Source organism: Chrysochloris asiatica, unplaced genomic scaffold (genome assembly GCF_000296735.1).
Source record: "Chrysochloris asiatica unplaced genomic scaffold, ChrAsi1.0 scaffold00127, whole genome shotgun sequence".
In the NCBI taxonomy this organism is placed as follows: Eukaryota; Metazoa; Chordata; class Mammalia; order Afrosoricida; family Chrysochloridae; genus Chrysochloris; species Chrysochloris asiatica.
In genome coordinates, this window is record NW_006408645.1 from 135,293 (window position 1) to 162,452 (window position 27,160).

Consider the following 27,160-nt stretch of genomic DNA (forward strand, 5'->3'; position numbering starts at 1 on the left):
TGGAAATCCGAATTGCTTGCCCACAAGCGCTTCATCTATAGCCCTCTACCTTACATTGGTGTTTCATTGTGTCATGGTGACACTGCTTTGAAAATAAGAAAGCAATCTCTTTTATTCACTCTCCAAATCTCCTTCCCTTGCATCTTCAGTTTCTTAGGCTGAGTCATAAGCATTTTGTTCTGGTAAAGAAAATAGACTCAGAACCAAAAGATCAGCATACTCCATGGTCTTCTTAGCATCTCACCAGTCTGGAAAGCTAGGTGTCATGGAGAGAGGGGTGGGGCTTCTAGAGATTAACGCTCCCCACTTAAAAGCCACATTCATGTAAAGTGTCTGCCCGAACAGAAAATGGACCTGCAAGGTCGCTTCTCCTCCCAGCAAGAAGACATAACAAAATGTGCCCAGAAAAAAAGACATGGTTAAATGTGAGTTTCAGTCCCTATTGTTGTTGTTGTCAAGTGCTGTGAAGTTGGTTCCGACTCATAGTGACCATGCACAGTGTTTCTGAGGCTGTGAATCTTTACGGAAGCAGAAAACCTCAACTTTCTCCCATGGAATGGCTGGTAGTTTCGAACTGCCGACCTTGAGGTTAGCAGCCTGATTCGTAACCACTATGCTACCAGAGCCCTGTCCTCATACACCTCCAATAATATGGAGTGGCCACACCAGAGTCCACTCATCATTGAGGAGTGACCTCAGAAGAAGACCCACGGGGAGGTTCCAAGGTCTTCCCAGGTTTCTGTGTGGCACAGAGGGCCTCTAGAAGCAGGGTCAGGAAAGATGGCTAATGGTGCTGGCAGGTGAGTTTACCAGATGGTGGCAAAAAGTAGCTACACTGTGGCTGGATTATGGGGACAAGTGATCCAATGGAAGTGAGAGCCAATGTGAGGTTGAGGGAGAGCTACTGGGCTCTGACTAAGCAGACAGGGAACAGTCCACAAGTTCTCAGCCCTTAGACATCAGGTGCAGATGCCACGGGGTGAGAAATGATGTGAAAAAAGGGGGATATCACTGAGGAGGCCTGAATGGACCCAGAGGACAGCGCTCCTAAAACATCCCTGCAACCATCAAGACACAAGAAGCTTCCCTATATACTCCCAAGATGGTGACGAGGGAGAATGCAGAGAGGCTGGCCAACTGATTCTTACCTGGAAAAAACCTGTTTTGAATGGAAAGGAAATTGTTTGTCCCACAAGAGGCTAAGTTTCTCTTGGACCAGCTAGTTTACAGATGTACCTCAGAGATATTGAAGGTTCAGTTCCAGACCACTACAATTGTCACAATATAGAAAGTCACGTGAATTTTTTGGTTTCCCAGTGTATGTAAAAATTATGTTTATACTATACTGTAGTCCTGGTGTGAAGCTGTAGGCAAGGATGGTGGTTCAAACCCACCACATGCTCCTTAGAAACCCTATATGGGGTCGCTATGAGTCAGAACGGACTTGACGGCACTTAACAATTATTCTAGTCTATTAAAGAAGCTCTGGTGGTGCTCTGTGGGTTAGGTGCTGGGCTACTAACCGCAAGCTCACTGATTCAAACCCACCCAGCTGCTCCCTGGGAGAAAGATGGGCTATCTGCTTCGGTCAAGATTCAAAGTCTTGGAAAGCGTATATAATAGGGAGGCGATGGGTCAGCACTACTGATGATAGTGGCTGGGTATGCAACCAACCAACCTCAAACGCACTGTCACCGAGTCAATTCCAACTCGGAGAGACCCTATGGAAGGTTTCGGAGACTCTAACTCTTTACAGGGCCAGACAGCCTCATCCTTCTCCCCAAAGTGACTGACTGGTGGGTTTGAACCACCAGCCCTGTGGTTAGCCACAGCACCACCTGGGCTCCGTAAGTGTGCAGTACCACACTTGGAAATATTGTGAGACTGACCACAATGTGACACAGAGGCACAAAGTGAGCTCATGGTGTTGGGAAACAGAGAGTTACCACAAACCTTCAGTTTGTAAGAAATGCAGTATCTGTTAGGTGCGAAAAAGTGAAGTACCATAAAGTGAGGTAAGCCTGTACATTCCTGACTAGTTAATAAGGAAGCTCAAGGCAATTACAGAAAAACAAATAACTGCCTTTTGCTTGCACATTGAAATTTAGTGTGAACTTGGATTTCCTGAGTAAATAAGAATCTATGTTTATAAATACCTCATGATGGGACACTCAGTTAAGAGATGCTAGTACAGTTTCTTGAATGAGTGTCTGGTAATATAGTCTCAGTGGTTTAAAAATTCTTTACAATGATACTAATTTTTGGTTTTCATTTCCTTGAGGACTGAAAAAGACATAATATGGATGGCCAGGGAACTGCCTGACAAGTGTGTTGCTACACGATTTCCCTTCTCAGGATTGCAGTTCTGTCTATGTAAATACTAAGAAAGTTTCTCCATTGGCAGTATTTAAATTTTAATGAAGTCCTTCTCAAACTAGAGGTCCTCTGAAAAATTCTTGAGGAGTCTGAATTCTCAAGTTTGAGGAACAGAGATAAAAATAAATGGAGGCGCTGGAGGTGTGAGTGGAGGAAGAAGTACTGAACATTTTTCATTTGCTGAACAGCACATTCCCATGTTCCTGTTGTTCCCATTGATGAGGACACTGAAGGTGAGCACCCTATCCAAGGCTACGTGATTGACGCGGGACTGAGCCGACAATGGCCAAGCTCTTTCCTTCTACCATAACAAGGCAAGGCTGGAAGCTCCATATCAAACGGTGCCCATCAGAAGAAAGACAGATCTCAGAACCACAGAGCTGGGGGAGAACCCAGCATTTAACCTCTTGTTTCACAAAGGGAAGTAGGTAAAACAGAAGATACATTTTCTCTCAATGATCTAGACATGGATGTCCTCAGATTTCCTCAGAAGATTAGCTCTCCCTTCAGTCACTATAGTGGTCTTCCTGTACCCTGAAATCCTGCCTGCTTTAATTTAAAAGTTTTCTTTTGTTCAACGCTATCACCTTCCTTATTAAAAGTCTCCATATATTTAAAGGGTGTAATGCTAATGTCTTCTATAGACTAAGCAAACCTAGTCCTATAAACGCTGAAAAAAATTTTTTTTTGTAGTTCAAGTATACTTAGGAAAGCATATGCCATCTCAACAATCTCTCTGTATACTTCTGTGACATTGGTAACATTCTTCAAGTTGTGTAACCATTCTTGTCATCCTTTCCCAAATCGTTCCACCACCTTTAACAGAAACCCAGTGCCCCTAAGAAAACTCCCTTTTCCCTCTACCTTCTGCCATTTTTTTAGTATTAATACTGATGATGATGATGTTATGTGCTATGGAGTCAGTTCCAACCCATACCAACCCTGTAGAGGGTTTCCAGGGAGCAGCTGGTGAGCTTGAACTGCCAACCTTGTGGTTCAAGCTGACTTTGCAGTCCAGCGCATTAACCCACAGTGCCACACCAGGACTCCAATATATTAATGCTAGTAAGTATTAATACTAATACACTAGTATGTATTAGTATTAGCTACTAATAAGCTTTGGTTCCTATGTATTTTCATATGAGTAGGTGACACTATATTTGTCATTTTACATCAAACTTATAGGGCTCAACATGCTTTCAGGGTTCATTCATGTTGTGTGGCATGTATCAGAACTTTGTTTCTCTTTACAGTTGTGTGGTGTCCCATTTCTTGTAGATACACCACGTCCTGTCTAGAAACACTTTTACAGAAGCTTTCTTTCACCTGCCAGATCATTTGGAAGGCTATGAAATTTTTTCATATTTTTAAAAAGAGCCTAGCAAGCTCAAGGATTACTTTCCCGTGTTACATGTCAACATTTCTTGAATGTATCCCAGTGTCTTGGAGGTTCTTCCACCTCCTCTTAATCAAAGACACTGAATTTAACCTAAAAGCCAAAGTGCCTGCAGCATATTTTTAAGATTTCATCTTAGAGAACTTCTAGAGAGCGCTGATTTACAGGTGAAATGACGCTGGACACGCTGTGTGGCAAATGTATGGGTTTTTAACTTGTACATCCCTAGCTGTCTTGAAGCGGGATGGCTGGGTGTTTGCTTCTTTCTGAGGACTTGGACAGTTCCAGTCATTGGTGCATTATGGTAGAGGCTTGTCTTCTCCCAATGAATTGTTATGAATTAAAAGCTAGTTTCATGGACATGAATAAAAATTTACGGTCCTTATAAATTGTGTGAAAAGAACAGGCAGACACTCTCGTAGATCCTTACAACTCACAGAACTCACACAACAAAGACTTGGCCAGATTGGAAATGGGGAGACACTACCTGAAATAATGTTTTTGCTGTGGCTGTGGATTGGGATTGGGTGTAGATTGCAGGCCCTTGAATGGTTATGGTGATTCAGAACTTGGGCCTTCAGGTCCATATGTGAAAGTCAGAATCAGCAGAAAGATTCTCTCAAACATGAAATTATATACTGTATTTACTGTTGCCACAAGGAGAACCTTCCACACAGAAGGTCCTGGGCATAGTCAATGTGAGTGCATGAAAGTAGAAATGCGGACCAGACACCTGGGGATGAATTTGGTGATGGAAGTTATGGAAACTTAGCACTTAGATGTCACTGAGGAGACTTATTTTCTGTTTTTATAATAATAGAAAAGTTTCCCTGGCATGAATTCCAAGATGCTTTCTGAATCCCTCATACATAAAGTTTATTTTTAAAACAAAATGCAAATACACAAATCCGTAATTTAAATGGCATCCCTTGCCACATCTCCCTCTCCTAAAACCAAAGACTCCTCTGACTGACAGGCTTCAATCCTCATCTCTGTGAATTTGCCTTTAAAATCTCCTATCTGACAGAATTAAAGGACAACCTTTGTTAAAAGGGAACTAATTTGTTACCTGAAAATTATGACAATCTCATATTATCCTGTACAACAATTTAAAAATTATATTGCCACAAGTGGGCTTTTTGTTATTTTGTATCAAAATCTGTTATGATAGAGCAACAATAACACTGGAGTCCACCCTGTTTGGATCAGGACTGGGTGCAGACTAACCACACTTGGATGGTGATAGTGATTTGGAATGAATGCCTATGTGAGAGGAAGGTTCTCCTGAACAACCAGGTGAGGTGGGGAATCTCAGGGCAGGGGTGGAATGGAGATACTGAGACATCCTTTTCATTTGTCCCTAGTCACTCGCTCTCCATTGTGAGGGAGCTGGGTTTGAGTCACTGACACTTGAAATAGAGTTCAACATTCTCTTCTATGGACCTGACATGGTTTTATTGCCACAGGTAAGTAAAGGCCCTAATTAATAGCTAGACCTACTATTTAGTATCTGCTCAGAATAAGGGTTATAGCTTACCTATTGCAAAGCTAAAGTTGTCATTTTAGGTAGATGACTCTAAGTTAAAAGATTCCTGGCTAAAAATCCTATAGAGCAAGGCTTCTAACCCAGTGTTTGCAGAGACTCATGGAGGCTTCCTAGGTTCCAAAGACTCCCTTAAATGGGTCATAAAACCTTGAGTGCTTATCTGCATACAGGGGTGCTTTACAAAGTTTGTGGAAAACGGGAATGAAAGATCATAGAATTTTGCCACGAACTTTTGGAAGCTCCCTTGTGTGTACAAACACACACACAAACACACATACATGTAATTTTTTTTTCTAGAGAGAAGATTTAAGAGTGTTCATCAGATTCTCAAAGGGGCCTATCACACAAAATGTTTAAGAAGTACTATTATTCAGCAAGAGTCTCATGATTTTCTAGACATAGTCTTTACAACCAATTAATCTTTAGAACAAAATCCCCACTCCTTAAAAGAGTCTGCTCTTGGAGCTGAGATCCAAGAAAAATGGATCCCATGAGTCACTGTGGAGAGGGTGCAGGGCCAAAGTGTACGGTTTCAAAGGAACACAGCCTGTGGGACTGCTTCTTATATGGTCACTCACTGATGTCAAGTACAGATTATGCTCAAAGGACATCACTCGACAGAAGCAATACCAGAGTAAGTGTTCCTCTGGAGCAGTACACAGGGGAGGGGGCTGCATGTTCTGCTCCTCCCCACTAAGATTCATGGGATCAATTTTTCTTGGATCTCAGCTCTAGGAACAGTATCCTTTAAGGAGTAGGTTTATTTTCCAATTATAGCCTACATGATTCAAGAAACTAGTTTGTATCATCTTTTTATTGTCTTCTAAAAAGCTCAGTGTCTATCTCTAGCCTATGATTGGAGTCCTGGTGTGTTGCTGGAGGATCAGCACTGACTGCAAACAGTGTCAGCTGTTCAAACCAACAAACTGCTCCTCGGAAACCCTGTACTAGGTGGCTATGAGTTGGAACTGACTCTATGACACTTCACAAGAACAACAAATGACGAGGGCCTCATTGTATTCATTCTGTAAACCAACATAACTCCTAGCTTCATCTTTTCTTCTCTAGCCAGAGTTTTTCTTTGTCCTATTTTATTTCAGGCTTAATTTCATTTTTTATTGTTTATATAAAGCACTTCATGTTATTTCTGAAACAAAGCATAAAAACATTAAATAAAGGAACACTTATAGATGACTGTTGTTAAATGCCGTGGAGTCAGTTCCGACTCAAAGCAACATGCATAGGGTTTCTAAGGAGTGGGTTGGTGAGTCTAAACTGCCGACCTTGTGGTCCAGTGCTTATCCTACAGCACTACACCAGGTCTCCTACAAACGATTAGTTATAAAGTATTGGTCGCTTCCCAGTGAGGCAATATTTCTAACACATTTTATGATAGTTAGGAACTAGCATGCTAGACAGGGGACAATTTACTCAAGGAAATAAGTTTCATTAATGAGTACAGCTGCAAATGAAATATCAGGGAACTAAAATAGCAACCTCCTGCAGCCCTGAAGGTTCACTCAACAAAATCATTCACCAGCAGGTTTCTAGTTTTAACTGGGAAACTAGAAAACATCTCTTTCATAGTCTCATGGCCTTGCTATGCTTCTTTAAAGATGTGGCTAGAAACGTAGTCACGGTACTGAAGAAACATGTTGAATGGATGGTCCTACAAATTAAGTGAATGAATGAAAATAGCAAACACCACTGTGCTCTTCTATGAGGTGTTTGTAGTTTCCATGCCAGGAGTTAACGTTTTGTACCACACCTAGCAGCACCTGGCAAACAGCTTATATGACAGCTCTGTATTTGTCACCAAATCTCTGTGGAAAGTTAGAGAAAAAGAAGAAAAACCACAAAACTAAAAAGCAATGGACTTTCACTTATTGTCAGTCACTGCATGGGAAAATATTTTCACTAACTGCAAGGCTCACGGAACTGGAATGAACAAAGATACGCATTTAGAGACCTGTTCATTCCTTTCCTCTTCTGAGTAATCAGAACACTGGTTGACCACTGACCACTGCCTCCTACCCTGAACACCCAGAATTCTCTCAACCTGGTCTAGAAAATATAAGATGAAATGCTCACTATCCAACGAAACAAAACAAATGCCACACTAACAAAACTACTCATACGCCTGCTCAGTCTTTCACTGTGGTGGCGGGGCCTTAAAACTTTCCAAGAATGAGCTCTATGCCCAGCATCTCCCTATTTTATCATCACTTAGAGAATGTCCCTTCCCAAACACACTGAGGTGGGGAGAGGGAAGAACTAGGGGTACGGGGTAGGGAGAGGGGAAGGAGATAAAGTAGTTAGTTACATCCTGTGAGGTGTAGTATGAAGTGTAAAGCCCTGGCATGGACACTACAGAAACCACATAGAACACAATGGTATTTGCTACTGTTCATTCATTCACACATCCATCCAATGCTATGGCTAGGTTCTTAGTCACCTCTTTAAAGAAACAGAGCAAGGCCATGAGAATATGGGGGGATATCCACAAAAGCTCCAATCATAAGTGATCCAGCACTTAGTGAGTCACTCACAACTCTTGATGACCCCATGTGCGCCATAGGGTTTTCAGTGGGCAATTTTTATAAGTAGATCATCAGGCTTCACCCCCCCCCCCCAGCATTCCTCTGGGTGGATCCAACCGCCAACCTTTAAGGTTGGTAAGCCTAAATTACCGAGTGGAAGTGATTAGACTGTTATAAAGAGGAGAGGATAGGATTATTCTCAAACTCTACTTCACAGGAAAAAGTTCTCAGGAAACCCATGGAAAAATACTGCAAAGCAAAAGAAAAGAAACAATAGTTCACCTGAAGGTTCCAAGTGAGTTTGACTATGAAGCAGGACTCAGGTGTTAGGAGTGGTCAAACAGTCTTCCAGAGGCCGAGTAGAAAGGATAAGGGATAAACACTCAGACTGAATGAGTGTAGGATGAGAGGAAAGGAGGGGCAGATGAAGCAAAGGAATGATGAACTGAAAACTAATTAATGGTAGGATTAGAGCCTGTGTCTGACGAATCTGCAGTATATATATTGGGAAATCAAATAGTCGATGTGGAGGACCTTTGGTAGGTTTCTTAGAAGACTGAGGAAAAGATCAAAGAAAGTGGTAAGAGAAGAGTACAGGCACAGAGTATAGAGGAGAAAAGACTCAACATGCACATGATGGCTGGTCTGGAAAACCCAAAAAAGTCACAAAAAACTGCTGATTGAGAAAGTACCTGATTATGTAGAAAAGAGCTGACCATATATATAAGGCCACTTATATATATGTGGGAAGAGTTAATGCCTACAGTTCTGGGGAAATGTTTGCTTTTTAAAAGATTTATTAGTTCCAGCAAACATCTGGAACGGAAATAGACATAAGAAAAATAAGGTGACTTGAGGCTTCTCTTCACCATGAAATGCCAAGATACAATGATGTGTCTTCTGCAGTGTGTTGGAGGGAAAGAAATTGTGAGACTATTCCATTCACAACCTCACAACTGGATTATATCTCCATTCTACAGACATTAGGAGGATGAGGCATAGGAGACGAGAGGAGTGTATTCAACGGTTTATTACAGATTACAAAGAAAGTTCGATGAACAAAGTTATGTGTTAGGTGAGATTTGAGGCCAGGGATAACAATAGAGAATAGGGGAAGGACTCCTTCACTCATCGGGCTTTATTGCTAATCATGACTAACGAGGTGAAGAGGTTGTTGTTGTTAAGTGCTGTCGAGTCAGTTTTGACCCATTTTTTGTTTTGTTAAGTGCCGTCGAGTCGTTTCTGACCCATAGCGACCCTGTATAGGGTTTCCTAGGAGCAGCTGGTGAGCTTGAACCATGGATCTTGAGGTTCAAACTGGCTTTGCAGTCCAGCACATTTACCCACAGTGCCACACCAGGACCCCAGGTGAAGAGTTTGTTGTTGTTGTTGGGTGCCATCGAGTTGGCACCGACTCACAGTGACCCTATGCAAAGCAGACCGAAACAATGCCCAATCCTGGGCCAACCTCACTACTGTTGCCATGCTTGAGTCCATCGATGCTGCCACCTGGCCAATTCATCTCATTGGTGGTCTTCCTCTTTTTCTCTGACCCTCCACCTTACCAAACATGATATTCTTCTCCAGCAACTGGTCCCTCCTGACAATATGTCCGAAGTAAGAGAGACGAAGTTTGGCCATCCTGGCCTCCAAGGAGCACTCTGGCTGCACTTCTTCCAATACAGATCTGTTGGTTCTTTTGGCAGCCCATGGCATTTTCAATATTCTCCTCCAACACCATAACTCAAAAGCATCATTTCTTCTACAGTCTTCCTTATTCACTGTCCAACTTTTGCATCCATATGAGGTTATTGAAAATACTATGGCTTGGGTCAGGCGCACCTTAGTCCTCAAGCTGACATCTTTGCTCTTCAACACTTTAGAAAGGTCTTGTGCAGAACATTTGCCTAATGGAATACGTCGTTTGATTTCTTAACTGCTCCTTCCATGAGTATTGATAGTTGATCCAAGAAGAATGAAGTCCTTGACAACTTCAATATTTTCTCCGTTGATAAGAATGTTGTTTATTGGTCCAGTGGTGAGGATTGTTGTTTTCTTTACATTGAGATGCAATCCATACTGAAGGCTGTGTTCTTTGATCTTCATCAGTAAATATTTTAAGTCCTCTTCACTTTCAGCAAGCAAGATTGTATCATCTGCATATCACAGGCTGTTAATGAGTCTTCCTCCAATCTTGGTGCCATGTTTTTCTTCATCTAATCCAGCATCTCGGATTATTTGCTCAGCATACAGGTTGAATAATTATGGTGAAAGAATAGAACCCTGTCACACACCTTTCTAAATTTTAAACCAGTCAGTGTGCCCATGTTCCATTTGATCAACTGCCGCTTGGTCCAGGTACAGATTCCTCATGAGCACAATTAAGTGTTCCGGAATACTCACACTTCTCAGTGTTGTCCATAGCTTGTCATGATCCACACAACTGAAAGCCTTTTTATAGTCAGTAAAGCACAGGTAAACATCTTTCTGGAATTCTCTGGTTTCAGCCAAGATCCATTGGCCATCAGCAATGACGGAATCTTTGTTATATGTTCTAACTGGATTTTGCTGTTGTGTACCTTGATGAAAGGCTTAGGTACAATTTTATGCCAATAAATTTGAAAATCGAGATAAAATTGGTGGTCACTTACAAAAATACAAGTTATCAAAGTGGATTAAAGAAGAATTAGAAAATCTAAATAGTTTAATCAAGGAAAACAATCGATTAAGAAAATAAAAAATCTGCCCTTATAAAGATGTACAAGGCCCGGAAAGCAGTAAATCAATTCTTTCAACGTCTCAGAAAAGTATTATGGCATATGAAGTGCTCTAAGAAGTTGTACCAAGTCCTGAAAATAAAACCAGCAAATGAATCTAGTTTCTCTAGAAAGGTATAACCATCAAGTAGAATTTATGCAACAATTTATGCAACAAGACTATTCAAATGGAAGAAATTTACAAATGTGATTTACCATTTTAACAGACAAAAGAAAAGCAGTGGATAAAATAAGACCCACATTCCTTATTAAGATTCTTGAGGAAGCTAGGGATAGATACATGCTTCTTTATTTTGATCATGTCCACTGAATTTAGAGCAAGTATCACGCTGACTGGTGAAACACTGGGATTTCTACTAAGGACAGAGTGAGACAGACAGATGTCATTACTGCAGACAATACAATTGTCTTCCTGCAACAGACAAGAAAATCATCTGAAAGATGATTAGAATTAAGAAAAGAATCCAGAAGGGTAGGAGGTGAAAAAAAAAAAAAAACATAACATAGTGTTCTGCACACCAGCAAACCCCAACTAGAACATGTAACAAATAGTGCATTCAGAACATCTAACTTGGTAACAACAACAAAAAACCTAAGGAGAAATATGCTAAGAGTTTTGACTAATGTTGTTGTTGATTATTATTATTGCTGAGTTGGTTTCAAGTCACAGCTACTCTATATAGGGTTTCCGAGGAGCTGCTGGTAGGTTTGAACAGCTGACCTTGGGTTTCAAGTCTAGTGCTTATCCTACAGCACCACACTAGAAAACTTTAATGAAAGTAAATGGAGACTAGTACCACATTGATAATAAGGAATCAGTTATTCTCAAATTAATGCAGCTATACATCCAAATATCCAGTGCAATTCCAAACAAAACTTCAAAAGACTTGTTTTTTTTCCTATTTGAAGAGATTTTCAAAATCATTTAAATGTGTATAGAATTGAAAAAACCAAGACACTTCAAGAAAATACTGGGAGACCTGTGAGAACAGGAACTCAATGGGTGACTTTGTCTTTTCAAGGTCTTACTGCTTGTCTACCGGGAAAATACTGTGAGACAGCTTCCAGCTTTTGTAGGTTTTACTATAACAGTATCATCATCAAAAACAATTGCAGTAAAGATAATCTATCAAATATCAAAATATGTTGGTGATGCAGTAGGATAAGCTTAACTGAAAGGACAGTGGTTCAAACCCACCAGCCACTCCATGGATGCTAAGTCAAAATCCACTCAAATGCAAAAGGTTTTAAAAAGTATTTGTATAAGACTTCGACTGCTATGTTGTGGTGAAGTGCTGTTGAGTCGGTTCTGACCCATAGCAACGGTACAAGGTTTCTGAGGAGCAGCTGGTGAGCTTGAACTGCTGAATTTGCAGTTCAAATGGCTTTGCAGTCTGGCGTATTAACCCACAGTGCCATACCAGGACACCTAGACTGCTATATCAATGGTATAAAATAGAGGGGAAAAAAAAGACTCATTTAAATACAAGATTAATATATAACAAAGCATTTAAGGTTATCAGATAAAGAATGAATTATTAAATAATGATTTGTGAACAAATGTCCAATTCGAAAAAGTATTAAATTTTGCTTTATATTATCCAGAAAACTACAGGTGGACTAAGGGTTAAAAGCACAATATAAACTCGAAAGCACTACGAAAAAATAGGAAAATATTCTTATAATCTCAAAGATTTAAAAGCCTTCTTAAAGAACAAAGCACAAAATAATAAATTAATTGAAACAAGTGGTAAATTATTATTAAAAAAAAAATTAATGCAAATACTATGCACCTAAATGAAGCCACGGGGGAAATAACAGAGGATATTTTCAATGTTTAACCACCAAAGAATTGAAATCTGTAATATAATTAAAAATAAAGCTTAAAATTGGAGCCAGCTGGGTTTTAAAGTTTTTGTAGTGTAACATTACCTCCCCCTAGTGGAAGGGAGAGACACTGACACTAGAGGCAAAGGCAAAGTTCAGTTGATTGTCTTTCTGTTGGTTCCTGCCTTCTCCCTTCTTACTGATGCCTGACAAAGACTAAAATCTGAAGACAACTTTCAAGCTACTTCAGCTGAAATAGGAAGCTTCATACACTCAGTCATGGCAGAGCAGTGACATTTTATATCTGTAAGGGAACCATGTGGACAGCCCTCTAGAGTATTCCTTGAAGCAACTCACCCAAAGAAATTAAACCACAGTCTCCACTTGAACTAGGTCATACTGATTCACAGTTGAACATAACTTTTTTATTTTTTAACTCTATGGTGACACCACCACACAGCAGACTTTTTAGAAACGCTCTTTCACAGATAAGAAAAAGGACTGTTTGGGCCAAATAAAGGACTGCTTCTAGCAATATTGTGTACATTAGCAGGCCAGGCCTGAGTGATGCCAATTCTGTGTCCCGGGAACCTCTACATCCACAAGTACCTCAAAGGGATTTGACTGATACACTCACAGAGGTTATAGTAGAAGGCACGGATGATGTCTCACGCCATATGCCTTGGGCCTACATGATTCCCCTCAACAGTGAGGGGCAGTTTCTAGCCAACTGACAGTGTCCCAGCTCAGACCCGGGCCTCTTTCTTCTCTGCCTGAGGGACTTCTCAAGGTCTCTACATACAAACCTTGCTGAGTATGAAGTTAATGCCCATCCTGTGTAGGGCCAACCCTCCATCAATGGTATCTATGCTCTGGAGGGAGAAGTCTGAGGGGCCTCAGTGGGACCAAGACCCAGTTGTCTGTAGCAAACCTTGAGCAGCCTTTCTCACCTCATTGTCTTAGCCTGGTGCTTCCTGGGACTAATCCTCCCCCCCCCCACACACACACACAAACCACTGTTAGCTGTGGCTGAGTTGGCCCCAGTTCATGCTGAATCCATGCCTAATGAGACGGGACTGTTGTGATCACAGGCTTCTGACTGGCTTAGTTTTTGGAAGTAAACTGCTAGGTCTTTCTACTCTGTAAGTTTGCTGGAATCTGTTCAGCCTCATATTAATACACAAGTCTCCACTGACAGGCAGATGGTGGCTGTGACTGAGGTATATTGGACAAGAACTGAACCCTTATCTTCATCGAAGGCAGGGACAGTTCCTCCAGTGAACCACCATTACCCTCCTCCCCACCCAAACTGTTGTTGTATGCCGGCAAATCAATTTCTGTTTACACAGACCCGATAAGAGAGTACAGCTGTTCCACAGGACTTCCTAAACTGTCAACTTTGTAAGAGTAAACCGCCATGTTTTTTCTCTCATGGAGTCGCTGTGGGTTTGAACCCCTGATCTTTCTATTAGCAGTCAAGTGCTTAAACATTGTGCCACGAGGGCTTTGTCCACATAAACTACCTGCTATTCAAATCCTTGGGTCTGGGTCTGCTTTTGATGGAGTTCAAGTAAGAAAGCAGATCATGGTAGCTGGGGACTATGAGAGTTACAATGACGGGCACACTTAAAATGTCAACTTGATGGAAACTAGAGAAAAGATTGTGTCTAAAGAAGGTAGTGGCAACAAAACTCAATTTTCCTTATGATTCTCAGTTTCTAATATTGCATCTCTGGCTTCCATGAGGTCATTTAGATGTTCCAGAATGCAGGTATCTTTTTTGAAGTGAAAAAATATTGTTATGGAGAGGCCAGAGTGGAACACACAGAGTTACGTATCTGGTCCACAGAGATGCACAGGGTTTCACCAGAAGATGAGAGGGCAAGGGAACAGCATTATCAAAGGGGAGCTAGGAATGAGCCCGGTGTACTGACCCCAAACCAACAACTCACTGCCACTGAGTCAGTTCGGCTCACAGCAAGGCTACGTAGGGTTTCCGAGACTGAGAATCTTTATGGGAGCAGACAACCTCATCTTTCTCCAGAGGAGCAACTGGTGGGTTTGAACTGTTAACTTTGCAGTTAGCAGCTCAATGCTTATTCCAAAGCACCACCAGGGCTCCTTAGCATATACCTGATGTGGTGGTTCTGTGCCATAGAGTCAATTCCAACTCAGAGTGCACCTATTGGGGTTTCCAAGACTGTAAATCTTTACAGAAGCCAGAAAGCTTTATCTTTTTCCCATGGAGTGAACTGCCAACCTTGCAGTTAGGAGCCCAATTTATAACCCACAACACTCCCAGTGCTCCTTAGGATGTGCCAAAAGAGTACAAAATTCATCTCCTTGGGGGTCTGTAAATGACTTGCAATTATAATGAAACTGTGAGTGGAGTGTGTGTGTGTTTACAGGTGCATTTTATTAGAGAGCCCATAGCTTTGGTCATCTTCTCACAAGGAGCACATGACACCTAACAGGTGGGCAGAGCCACTGAAGACCCTGCATGATGATACTGAAGCAACACTGAGCCCTCAGGCTGCACCCAGGGCAGAGCGCAAACCTTCATAGACATCATCTCAGCCAACTGTCAACACTTTCTGTTTGCAAGGAAATGGAAACTTTGAGAGCTATGTTGGCCAAGGTTGCACAGCTGGATTTGAACCCAGGCAGTCTGACTCTAGACGTTACACCCTCAGCCCTAAGTCAATGGCTCTCAAACTGCAGCACACAGGAAGGCAGGCTCAACCCCGGATGGCTGGGTTCCAGCTCCAGAGTTTCAAATTCAGCAGGTCTTGGATGGAGCCTGAGGACATTTGCATTTCCAACAAATTTCCATGCTGCTGGTCACACCCGGACAATCACACTTTAGATTCTAAGTAGATGGTCCAGAGAGGAGGCTGTGGAGGCTCAGAGAGTCTAGTAACCTGCCCAGGGTCATTCAGCAACTTAGTGACTTAACTAAGACTAGACCCTGGGTCTGTGGCTTCCAAACCTGGGACTCCTAAGCCACTCGTGCTTGGAGGAGGCCCCATCCTACTGAAACAGTATTGTGTTGAGAGGGGATGAAGAAACGAAATGCTTGCAATTCTATTACCTGATGTGAATCCAGATCCCGGCGATGGGCTGTGGGGGAAGACTGTTCCTTGTTGGACTCTTCCAAACCCACCCGGGCTCTTCTCCACCTCCGGGCTCGCCAGTCTGTGGCATGGGGGGCCTCCTCAGGTTCACTGCTGTCTGAAGTCTCTCCACTGGCCATCTGGGGGTTGAAGTTCACATCCAGTTCTCCCTGTAAGCGCATCTTTTCTGCTGCGGGGTTCCTGGGAGGCTTCCTCTGCAGCCAGGACATTCTGGCCCGACGTCCAGCTTCCCGGGAAGAGCTAGCTGAGGAGGTCTCCGAGTCTGAGCACATGGCCTCAGGGTTTGGGGAGAGCACAGAGGAGGGGGAGGCAGCTGAGGGACATTGGTCGGGACCTCGAGCCTGTGTGGACTGAGGCTGGGGATTTCCAAGCAGGCCCTGGGGTCTTGGGCACAGCTTACTCAAGGCCTCACTCCAATCAAAGTCCTCTTCACTGTCGGAGCCCATCTCTTCATAGGCGGACACCATGCTGGATGCAGCCTCCAGGGCCTCAAACGTTCCACTGTTAGGTTTGGTCAGCAAGCGATTGGGGGACAAGGTACCATTCTTCAGGGCTATCCAGTTCCCATCGGGACTCTGCAAAACTGGAGCCAGACCTGTGGTGGGAGAAACCAGACAGGGGTTGGTTTAGTGCCTTGCAATCTTATGGAGCAGTTCTGTTCTGTCCCACAGGGGCATTATGAGTTCAAATCCACTTGGTGGCAGTGCATTTGTTTTTTGTACAGCAAGGTGGGCTTTCCACTTGTCACCTTTCCTGTGACTGGTATGTGGAGTATTGGAGAGCTGCCTATATGAAGACATATATACCTATATGTCCTCCAATTAGGAAGACAAGTCTAATTGGATGCCAGAGTTTAAGAGGTTCCAAGAAGTTCCTTAAAGCGTCATAGGAGCCTAGACCTTCAGAGATGGAGAGGAAGTTGCACACCCAACCCCTATGTCATGTCCACCTGAGCAGATGGCCACCTCAGCCTTCTCAGAACCACCCCACTGCCACCTTGGGCCAGCATGGATGGAGAAGTGGAGAAGACAGGTCTGGAGAGTTGGTGAACTGAGGCTCCAGTTCTTTGCCCTAGAGTCACTGTTTCGTCCCTTGGGCTGTCTGTCAGTTGGCTTACTTTGGTCTTTACCACATGCCTTGGTCCACCTCACAGGGCCACCGTCTGCAGGGAAGAGAGTTAGCAAATTTTGCCCTCGGCCATTATACAGATCTCACAATAGCCTCATGAGATAAGCCTTTAAGTTTATTTTTAACTCAAGGCAGATGCCTCCTCTTAGAAAAGATTTGAGACAGAAGGAGGTTGGCATTTCCAATCTTATTTTACAGATGAGGGGACAAAGATGACGGAGACGAAGGTTAACTAACTTATCGAAGGTCGCTGAGTCTATAATTGGTAGACTTGAGATGGGGCACCACCTCACTCGGACCCCAAGGCTGCTCTTGGTCATAGACTGTGCCACATAACATGGCACCAGGGTGGGCTGGAGTTCTCAGTCTGTGGTCCTGGTTCTGGATTGGCCTTAGCTGGGCACAGGTCTTCCCAGAGAATCTGAGATGACTGATGCCTTGGTCCCAAGGGCTAATCTGCCGGTGAGTGTAACAGTTGCTTTGCCTTATTTTTGCTGAAGGCAAGAAAGTGTTTGTGCCTATGTGTCTGGGAGTGAGAAGTAAGATAACATAGTGGCTCCTTTAACTATGGGTACCTGGCCCAGCCTCTGGTTCCAGGCACAACAGTTGCTGGCAAAAATTGTCATTTTGCTTAATTAAAAAAAAAAATTTAATCAGAAATACTGCAGGGCTACCTTGGGGCAAGTACTAAGGGCCCCGGGGGTGGAGGGCACCATTTCCTCCCTTGTACATTGGCAGCTTTTGGGGAGCAACTAAGAACAGGGACTGGCTCTATATGGCATCTTTATTTCCCTAATTGTGCACACTGCTGGTGCTCAGTCAAGGTTTATGAAGTAAAAGGTATTTTGGGGAAAATCCATCAAACTAAGTACTATCAAGACTGAAAATGGAGTTGCTGAGATCACCTGACCCTCAGTGTTGCAAACAAAGGCTCACTCCTCTACACTCACAGGCCCTGACCCAACCTTTCTCCAGAGATATGAACAGTGGACAGCGACCTTCAAAGATGACCTCCACCTCTGGCGTCTCCTCTGTTCTCTGTTTCTGTTCTACTACAATTGAGAAATGCCCCTGGGAAGAATTTATTTTCTGCTAAAAACATATCAGCATGCGAAAGCTGGACACTGAATAAGGAAGACCATGGAAGAATTGATGCTTTTGAATTACGGTGTTGGAGGAGAATATTCAAAGTATCATGGGCTGCCAAAAGAACCAATACATCCATTTTGGAAGAAGTGCAGCCAGAGTGTTCCTTGGAGGCCAAGATGTCCAAACTTCGTCTCTCATACTTCGGATATATTGTCAGGAGGGAGCAGTGGCTGGAGAAGGATATCGTGTTTGGTAAGGTGGAGGGTCAGAGAAAAAGAGACCCCCAAGGAGATGGATTGGACAAGTGGCAGCATCGATGGACTCAAGAGTGGCAACAGTAATGAGGTTGGCCCAGGATCGGGCAGTGTTTCGTTCTGTTGTGCATAAGGTCGCTATGAGTCGGTACTGACTCGATGGCACCTAACAACAACAACAAAATTTATCAGACACACATATATACATGTCAACCCCACATGTTGCAGGGTAGAACTGAACCATGAGGCAGAATGTCTTGTTGGTTTTGGAAACATACCAGACATCTCCTAGGGCCTAGGACCTCTAGTTGGCTTGGACACTTTCTTATGTCCAGACATGGGCATTCCTTAGAAAACCATCAATTTTCTACCCAAGTGCTTTTTCTTTCTTATTTCAATCTGCATCCTGAGCAATGCATGAGGTTTGAACAGAGCACGAAGTCATTTTTGTGATGCTATTTACCATTTCATGTTTACATGCAAATGATAAGTTACACAGGTGTGCTTAATTTTATTTTCACTCTTACACAAAATCAAGTTCTGAAAACCAAAATCCTTTTCAAATTTATATGGAATCCTTATACCCCAGTAGGGAAATATTTTGTGAGAAGGAATATATTTTAGAAATTTGATAATATCCTCCAAACTGATCAGTTTTGTAAGACTGAATTTTGATGTATTGTTTTTCTGTTTAATTTTGTTTTATGGCAGGAAACACTTTTCTTTCATGCAGTAATGGGAAAAGCATGCAAGTTGGAGTCATAACGTCATGATATTTGGGTTAAGGACCAGCTCTGCTCACGTTGGCTGTGGGATCGTGGACATTGAAACTCACTGCCCTTGTTCTTATCTGCCACACAAGATAATGACATATTTATCACTCCTGTTGGAGGAATGCATGTCATGGTACAGGTACATGTAAGGTGATTTTTAAAAGCTAGCTATTATTGTTTACTGAAGATCTATTATATAATATTCTCATATGCCTTGTGAAATCTAAGAGTCCCCATTCTGTGGGAATTTGCAATTCATGGAGACAGAAAAAGCAAGAGAGGGGAAAATAAAAATGAATGGATATGAGTATGCTGGGCGACAAGGGGAAAGGCAAGTCTAGAAGGTCATCTTAGAAAGTTGCTGTCCACTGTTTACGTCTCAGGAGAAAGGTTGCTTTAGGGCCCATGAGTGCAGAGCAGTGAGCCTTTGTTTGGGACACTGTGGGTCAGGTAAACTCAACAACTTCACTAGCAGTCTGGACAGCGCATAGGGCAGTTGAAGGATATCCCCCAAACATCTTTCACTTTATAGACCTTCATTAAGCATCAAATGTATGTACACCTGGGGAAATAAAGATCCATTTAGAAAGGCAAAATGCACTTTAAAAGCCAAAACCACAGGCATAAATAAATGTCACCTGCTTGCAGAACCTCTACATCATCATAGACTCTGAGCTTTCTACTGACAGACACCTGACGGTTAAAATGGAAACAATCCATTTTGGGAAATCTTTAGAAGGGCTGCTTAAAAAAAGCCTGATGTTTTCTGATTCTTTGTACTCTGATAGTGACAGGTCCTATGTATACAGTGGTTGGGTGCATCTTTTCTCTTATAGAATGGAAATGATAGCGATTTCTAAGCATGGATGTTTTCATGGTAATTTTTGGTAGTTGTTGTTGGAGTTTTGATATGGCATATCACATGGACTGAGAATACTATTAATGAATTCTTTATGTGAGGACACATGTTCCTAGCTTCCATTAGGCAGCATCTGGGTGAGGAAAGGACAGGCCTTGCTGGGGATGGGGTGACCAGTTGCACTTCTGCAGTCATGGGGTTCCTGGACTATCAGGACACAAGCTCTCAGTGCATCCTGAACAGGCAGCTGGTGTGGTAGATGAGTGGAAATGAGTGATTTCAACACCCCTGCTCAGAGTTCCTCACACGTCCAGGGCTCCCAGTTCAGCATGGGGCATACTGAGGGACCACCAAGAGCCCATATTCCTCTACAGCAATGAGGAAACTGTCCAGGTAGAGGACAAGGCCACATTATACGCTGCGTTATGCTAGAAGCCCCACGGAGACACACACCAATTCAAACATATGGGAGGAAGAGCTGACTGGCCATATTACAACTGAGAAGCCACTTGACAGCACTGTGAGACCCTCAGACTATTAGGTGCTGCTTACAACAGTTACTTGTCTTGTCCAGCCTGTCCATGCTCCTCCAGCTGGGCAAAACAGGTTCCTCCCCAGGACGCTGGCCTTGGTCCCACAGCTGCCTCCAGGATGTCTCCTGGGAAAAGGTCTTCAGGGTATCTTCTCCAGTGAGCAAGCAGGCAGACTGGGACCGCTGTGGAAATGAAAATGGGAAAGGAGTCAACTCGAGAGGTATCATCACCAGGAAGAAGACCTTGAGCTTTTAGAATAGACCTGTTGTACACAGAGAAATCATGTTTAATGAGCTCACTCTTCTCATGTGGAGCCTTAAAAGCTGCAAATCAGTACCTAACACTTGTCAAGGCCTATCGCACTGTGAGCTGGCTAGGCCTGCTAGGAAGCAACACAGTGGAATCGGAGGGAGCTGGCGCTCAGAGGGCACTTATCTACCCAACCAGTCTCCCAACTGATATTTTTTACGAGCCAACTGTGTGTGCTAAACTGCTCTAAGGGATGCAAAAACAGAAGTCCTTCTCCCTGGAGACTTCCAACTGGGAGAGTTTGAGCAGTGTAAATAGAAGATTATAACACAATATAAGTGTTATCACAGACAAGTGAGGCAAACATGCCCAGTCTGCAAACCCTACAATGATTACAACAGATTCCAATTTTGCCCCTACGTTAAAGGAAAAGAACATCGAAGCCACATCAACCTGCTATGTGACCACTTAGATCACGCAGGGTCAGGCCATACTTGGAGGAGAGTGGTGTTAACACATGTGACAAATGGCTTTCGGCCGATGGGGGCTTCCTTCACTCAGAGGGCAGTATACACAACAATCACTGATCCGGCCTCTATTCACCAGCAATTCTGATGAGGCAGCTTGACAACAGCCGAGGTTCTCACGGAACTACCTAAGTGTTAGCTAAATTATTAACAGATAATGAACAGTTACCAGAGAGGCCAGATGTTAATGCTGATGGCTAACTGGCAAGTGAAGTTATTAAAAATGAAGGAAACAAACCATTCTAGGCAAATCCCCCATACATTCAGGGGGCCACACCCTGGGCAATCCTTCCACCCTGGGCTACATGCATCTTCCCAATCTCTGGTAACTGACTCATTGACTCTCTGCAGACTCTTTGAGACATGACCCTTAGCTCCATGTTTATGACTGAATTTGCAGGACTTAAGACCCAGTTATGGCCTGTAAAGAGCTGACACCCTGGTTATTGGTGTGGTATTATTACAGTCCCCTGTTAAGTAACTTTCTATTCCCTTGTCTTTTTCATATTTGTATGCTCCTCACTATAAATCATGGGATTCATGTTTTTAAAAGGGAATAAACAATATTTAATTTTTATGGACTCAAATGATATAATTTATGTATGTATGCGCATGTCTGCAGAAGGTATCTGGGGGTCATTTTTAAACCAAATTTCTAATATGAATTGAGTAAAGGTTTACAGAGTGGATCATTAGTTTTACATTCAACAAATCATACCCTTCGTTTCATCTCACTGATTACAATCCCTTCAATGATAACATCACATACCCTACAATTTCCCTGTGTTTGTTCCCATTCTTCTTCCTTTCCCAGCCCTTCTGAACTCTGTCCTTGGGTAAAGGTTGCCCTTTTGATCCTGAATGGTTGACCATTCTATGGTATATGTACCTCATTAGTATTGTGGTCTCCAAAAAGACCTATCTACTGTCTGGCTGAAGATTGAGTCACAGGGATAAGTTGAGTTCCAGCTCTGAAGGGTGACCAAGGGCCATCATTTCAGGGTTCCGCCAGTCTCTATATGACCAATAAGCCTGATCTTTTTTAATGATTTTTAGTTTTGTTCCACATTTTCTCCCTCCCCATCCAGCACCTTCAAATGTGATCCCTTCCAGAGCAGTTAGTAGGGATAGCCAGGCACCATCTAGTTCTTCTGGCCTCACAGATGTGGAGACAGATGTCCACGTGCTCCATTTGTTCATGGACTAATTGTTTCTAATTGTCTTCAATGTTCATTAATCTGTTTTCCTCCACACATGGAGAGAACAAGAGATGCACCTTAGAAGGTAACTCACAAGTTTTTAAGATTCTAGTTTCTATTCACCAAAGTAGGCTGTAGAACACTCTCTTTAAGGACTATGTTATGGCAGTTAACCATGGTGTCTGATGGCCATTAAAAAAAAAAAATTATTGTGAAATAAAATTACATTTTATTTTTTACATTTTTCATTCAATAAAAACATTTACATTTTACATTCAACAAATCATACACTTTGTTTCATCTCAATGACTACATTCCTATCAGCGTAGCATCAGTTACCCTACTTCCTCCCTGTGATTCTTGTTTCCATTCCTTCTCCTTCATGGTGATCATACTTTACTAGTGTTGCTGTCTCCCCTAATACCAATCTACCTCTTGGCTGACACTTGGGCCATGAGAGTGAGCTCCTTTACAGACCTGAGGGGTGGTCAAGGATTATAGTCTCTAGTTCCTCCAGTCTGTTTTAACCAGTAAGTCCGGTCTTTTTATAACTTTGAGTTTTGCTCAACACTTTCTCCCTCTCTATCTGGGACCTTCTTCTGTGATCCCTTTCAGAGCACCATCTAGTTCTTCTAGTCTCACAGTTGTGGAGATTGAGGTTCACGTATTCCATTGGTGGACTGGACTAGTTGACTCCAAACATTTTCACTGGTCACCACTCTTCTTTTTCCACAGAAGGAGAGACCAAGAGTTGTACCTTAGATGGCCACTTAGGAGCTTTTAAGATCCCAGTAGCTACTTGCCAAAGTAGGATGCAGAACACTGTCTTTGTGGACTATGTGATACCAATTGACCAGGGTAGTCCCTGAGATGATGGTCCTGAGCTCTGGGCCACTTTTATGGAAGAAAAATGCTTCCTTCATCACCTACAAAACCCAAGGCGATGAAGGGACAAAAGAAAAGTCCCTTTCTGGGCTCAACAGGGGAGATAAGTTTAACGTTTTCCAAGAGACTTGGGGATACCAAGTTTTATAATCTATTCGGTAAGCCATTTATCACACTAAAACCCAAACTACAACCTGACAGTTATAAAAGAGCCATCAAAACTGTGCCCAACAGATTCCTAGACTTTGCCTGCCCAAGTTCCCAGGCACAGCAGAAAAGTCACAGTTCAGAGACCCAGACCTGTCTGTGCTACAAATTCATTGCAATGACCATATAGTCCACCAGATGGTGCAATAATAATGTGTATGTTCAAGGAGCTCTGGTAGCATAGTGGTTATGAATCGGGCTGCTAACCTCAAGGTTGGCAACTCGAAACTACCAGTGGCTCTGTGGGAGAAAGATGAGGCGTTCTGCTCCTGTAAAGATTTACAGCCTCGGAAACCTGTGCAGGGTCACTATGAGTCGGAACCGACTCCACAGTACTTAACAACAACATTCATTAGTACAACATTCACTAGCTAGTTCAATTTATTTGCACTTTGGAAATGATGGGATTACTTAAGTACATTATTTTCCAACCCATTGCTTTTGCTTTGTTTCTCTCCCTCTTATCTACCCTAGAGCCCAAGAAGGAAGCAGGCCTGGTGACCTTAGGAAGGACGGGCTGGATTAGACATTCTGCACATTTATGCAAATGATCTGGGAATGGTTGGTGGAATGTATGGGTCAGAATGTTAGCATGCCATTGTCAAGACTGACTTGGGAATTTGAGCCTCTAAAACAGGTATGGCATCTTAACTCTTCAGGCACTAACTAATAGGTGATGGGTTAGGTACTAGTTCAATGGCAGGCCCTCCTCTTGCTAGCTCTGAGATCTTGGGAGAATTACTCAACTGTTCTAAGCCTCAGTTTCTTCATGTTAAGGGGTTAGTATCATGCCTAGCACATTGAAAGCACTCAATAAACATTAGCCAATATAACATAACTGCATTTATTAAGCCCAAGTCTCTGTGTGATGCAGATGGTTTGTGCTCAACTATTACCCTAAAAGTTGACAATGTGACCCCCCCCCCCCATGGCTCCACTGAGAGAGGACCCCGTGCTCCACTTCTGTAAAAATCACAGCCAAGAAAAACCAACAGAGTATTGTACTCTGGGACAGCTGGCCACGAGTTGGAATCCAGGGGATGGCAACTGTTTTGTTTGTCTGTACAACACATCTACCCTCTCACTCACAATCTAATCATTATTGTTAAGCACCTTTGAGTCAGTTCCGACCCTTAGTGACCCTGTATAGGGATTCCAAGGAGTGGCTGGTGACCTTGAACCGCCGACCTTACAGTTCAAACGGCTTTGCAGTCTGGCACATTAACCCACAGCGCCACACCATCCAATCTAATTAGGTGCACATAAAAAGCTGAGGCCAGAGGGGTTGAATAACTTGTCCAAGGTGGGGTGGCCCAGGGGTAGAGGCAGGGTTTGAGCTAAGGTCCCTGGGCTGTAGCCAGTGCTTCTCCATCCCCTCTTGGTATGAGCCTAAAAGTCTTTGCTAAAAGCCAGGGACAATGTATTCCACTAGGTCAACCAACTGGTTTGGGGCAAACAGTGTGATGATCAGTCATGTTTGTTAGACCTTCCTTTTTAGTCCCTGCATCCTCCATGTTGACAGAAGCCAAGTTTTCTACCCATAGGTCTTGGAAGGACATATGTATTGTTGTTGTGATTACCAGCACCACCAGCAAGATAGGCTCACAGAGACACTGACCATGGGTTTGGAAATAGGGTCTTTGCTCTCAAAGCTTCTAAAATATGAAATAGAGATTAGAATATTTGGAGTATCAAGGGTGTTCCAACCAAAGAGTCAATATTAGAGGGCCATATAAATAGACAAGGAGCCCTAATAGCACAGTGGTTAGGTGCTCAGCTGCTAACTGAAAGGTTGCTTGTTTGAACCCACCAGCCACTCTATGGGAGAGAGAGATGGCAGTTTTCTTCTGTAAAGATCCACAGCCTTGGAAACCCTAGCGGGCAGTTCTGCTCTGTCCTAGAGGGTCTCTGAGAGGCAGAATTGACTTGCTGGCTCTGGGTTTGGTTTTGGTTTTGGTTTATGGAATAACAACTAATACTTGGTGATACTTTGTGATTCTTAGGGTCAGACATAACCGTTAAATTCAATCCAATAATTGCAACATTAAATACTTTTTTAAAATCTTCATTTCTATTCTATAGCTATTCAAGAGAGCAAGAGGAAATGTGAGGGAGGAAATGACATACAAAGAGAAAGGCAGAGGAAAACAGAAAAGAAGAAAGAACAGGAGACACAAAGAGTCTGGCAGAGACTGACCTTCACTGTCGGCACATAGCAAGTGTCTGCCCTCAGCTGTCGTCATCACTCTTATCAGGAGCATCAGCATATGATCACAACGATGCCTTCTTTATATACATGTGCTCCAAGAGAGAGCTTTTATAACAACACCTTTGCTACTGTCTTTTAGGATATTGCATCTGTTGGCTTTGAAAGTCTGGTTGCCCTGACCTCTTCCCTTAACAACAGAGAACCACACAATAAGGGAGGAAATTAAAAAGGGAACAATCACACTGGACTTTCTTTCAAGAGAGTTGATCGGAAATTCTGTCTGCCTGGAAGGGACATGTGACTTTGGGTTTTGTGATTAAGCCTTCAGTTCTGAGTCTGTGTGATGTGCTGAACGTGTCCAGGTCTTTGGAGAACTGGAGAGAATGGAGAAGATCACAGGATGAGGGCCCTTCGTGGTCAGGGAGTCCTTCTCCGGATAATGTGATGTCCATCCTTAAACTTGCCACTGTTGGCATTACCTGGGGAACTTGTGGGAAGACTATGGCTGCTAGGGTCCATCCACAGGTCCCTTGATTCAGAACATTTGGCATGGGATTCACGCAGGTGGTGATGATGAGCAGTCAGGTGGAGAACACCTGGGTTTGGAAAGCCCACTGTTCCGAAAATTCCTGGGAACTGAAACTCTGCCTGCTGGTTAGTGCCTAGGCTCTGGGTGGTATATAGATTTACTTCTGCTTTCATGTCCTGTTTATCTCTTCCTTCTTATTCCAATTCATCAACCAGGGAGATGCAGTACAGCTTTTCAGGAAGAAGAAAATGTTCTATGCTTGTACTGTCCAGTATAGTAGCCATTAGCCACAGGTGGCTACTGAACACTGCAAATGTGGCCAGTGTGACTGAGGAACTAGATCTTACATTTTATGGAATTTTAATTAATCCAAACTAAAATAGCCACATGTTATTCACAGACAGTGCTGGCCCTATAAGGTTTAAACTAAAAGAGACCTTGGAGATCACAGAGTTGATTGCCTTCCTTTCTAGAGAAAGAAGGTAGATCAAGGGGTTTGGGTCAGGAAAAAAGCACTCAAGTTCTGGCTCTACCCATCACTAGCTGCAGGACCATAGGAAAAGCATGTTTACACTTCAGACTTACTTTCCTCCTATATACAACGAGTGGAATAACGTCTAAGTACCCACGCTGTGGTGAGGGGTAAAAAACTAGCATGTGATAGGAAACAGGGCATGTTACCGCCACTCCCATCCCTGCCCCACATGGACCTTGAGCTCATGCAGCAGCTAGAGCCACAGTCATCCTAGTGCGCAACTCCAGAGGGCACCAGCTGCATGGATGGAGTTGTAAGTATGGCAGCCTTGGCCAGGGTCACTCACTCCCTTCCAGGTCTTCACTTCTGGCCATGGTCCTAACATTCACCAGGTGTGCACCAGGTGCTAGACATAGGCACACCCAAACTCACCCCACACAGGTGGAATGTACACCCAGTCATTTTGCACGTTGTTGTTGTCAGGTACCATCGAGTCGGAACCGACTCATAGCGACCCCATGCACAGCAGAACAAAACAATGTCTGATCCTGGACCAACCTCACTACCGCTGCCACACTTGATGCCATCAATGATGCCACCTGGCTGGTCCATCTCGTTGGGGGTCTTCCTCTTTTTCTCTGACCCTCC

The 27,160-nt window shown here is 43.1% G+C and overlaps 1 protein-coding gene across 1 annotated transcript in view; it reads right to left on the minus strand.

Annotated features, from left to right (window-relative positions):
* Positions 1–27,160, minus strand: part of MYRIP (myosin VIIA and Rab interacting protein) — a 438,367-nt gene that overhangs the window by 84,772 nt on the left and 326,435 nt on the right. Inside the window, exons 8-9 of the mRNA XM_006869177.1 lie at positions 20,261–20,414; positions 15,554–16,191 (exon numbers count right to left, since the gene is read on the minus strand). Coding sequence (XP_006869239.1) covers positions 15,554–16,191; positions 20,261–20,414 — 792 coding nt within the window. The remainder of the gene's footprint in view (positions 1–15,553; positions 16,192–20,260; positions 20,415–27,160) is intronic.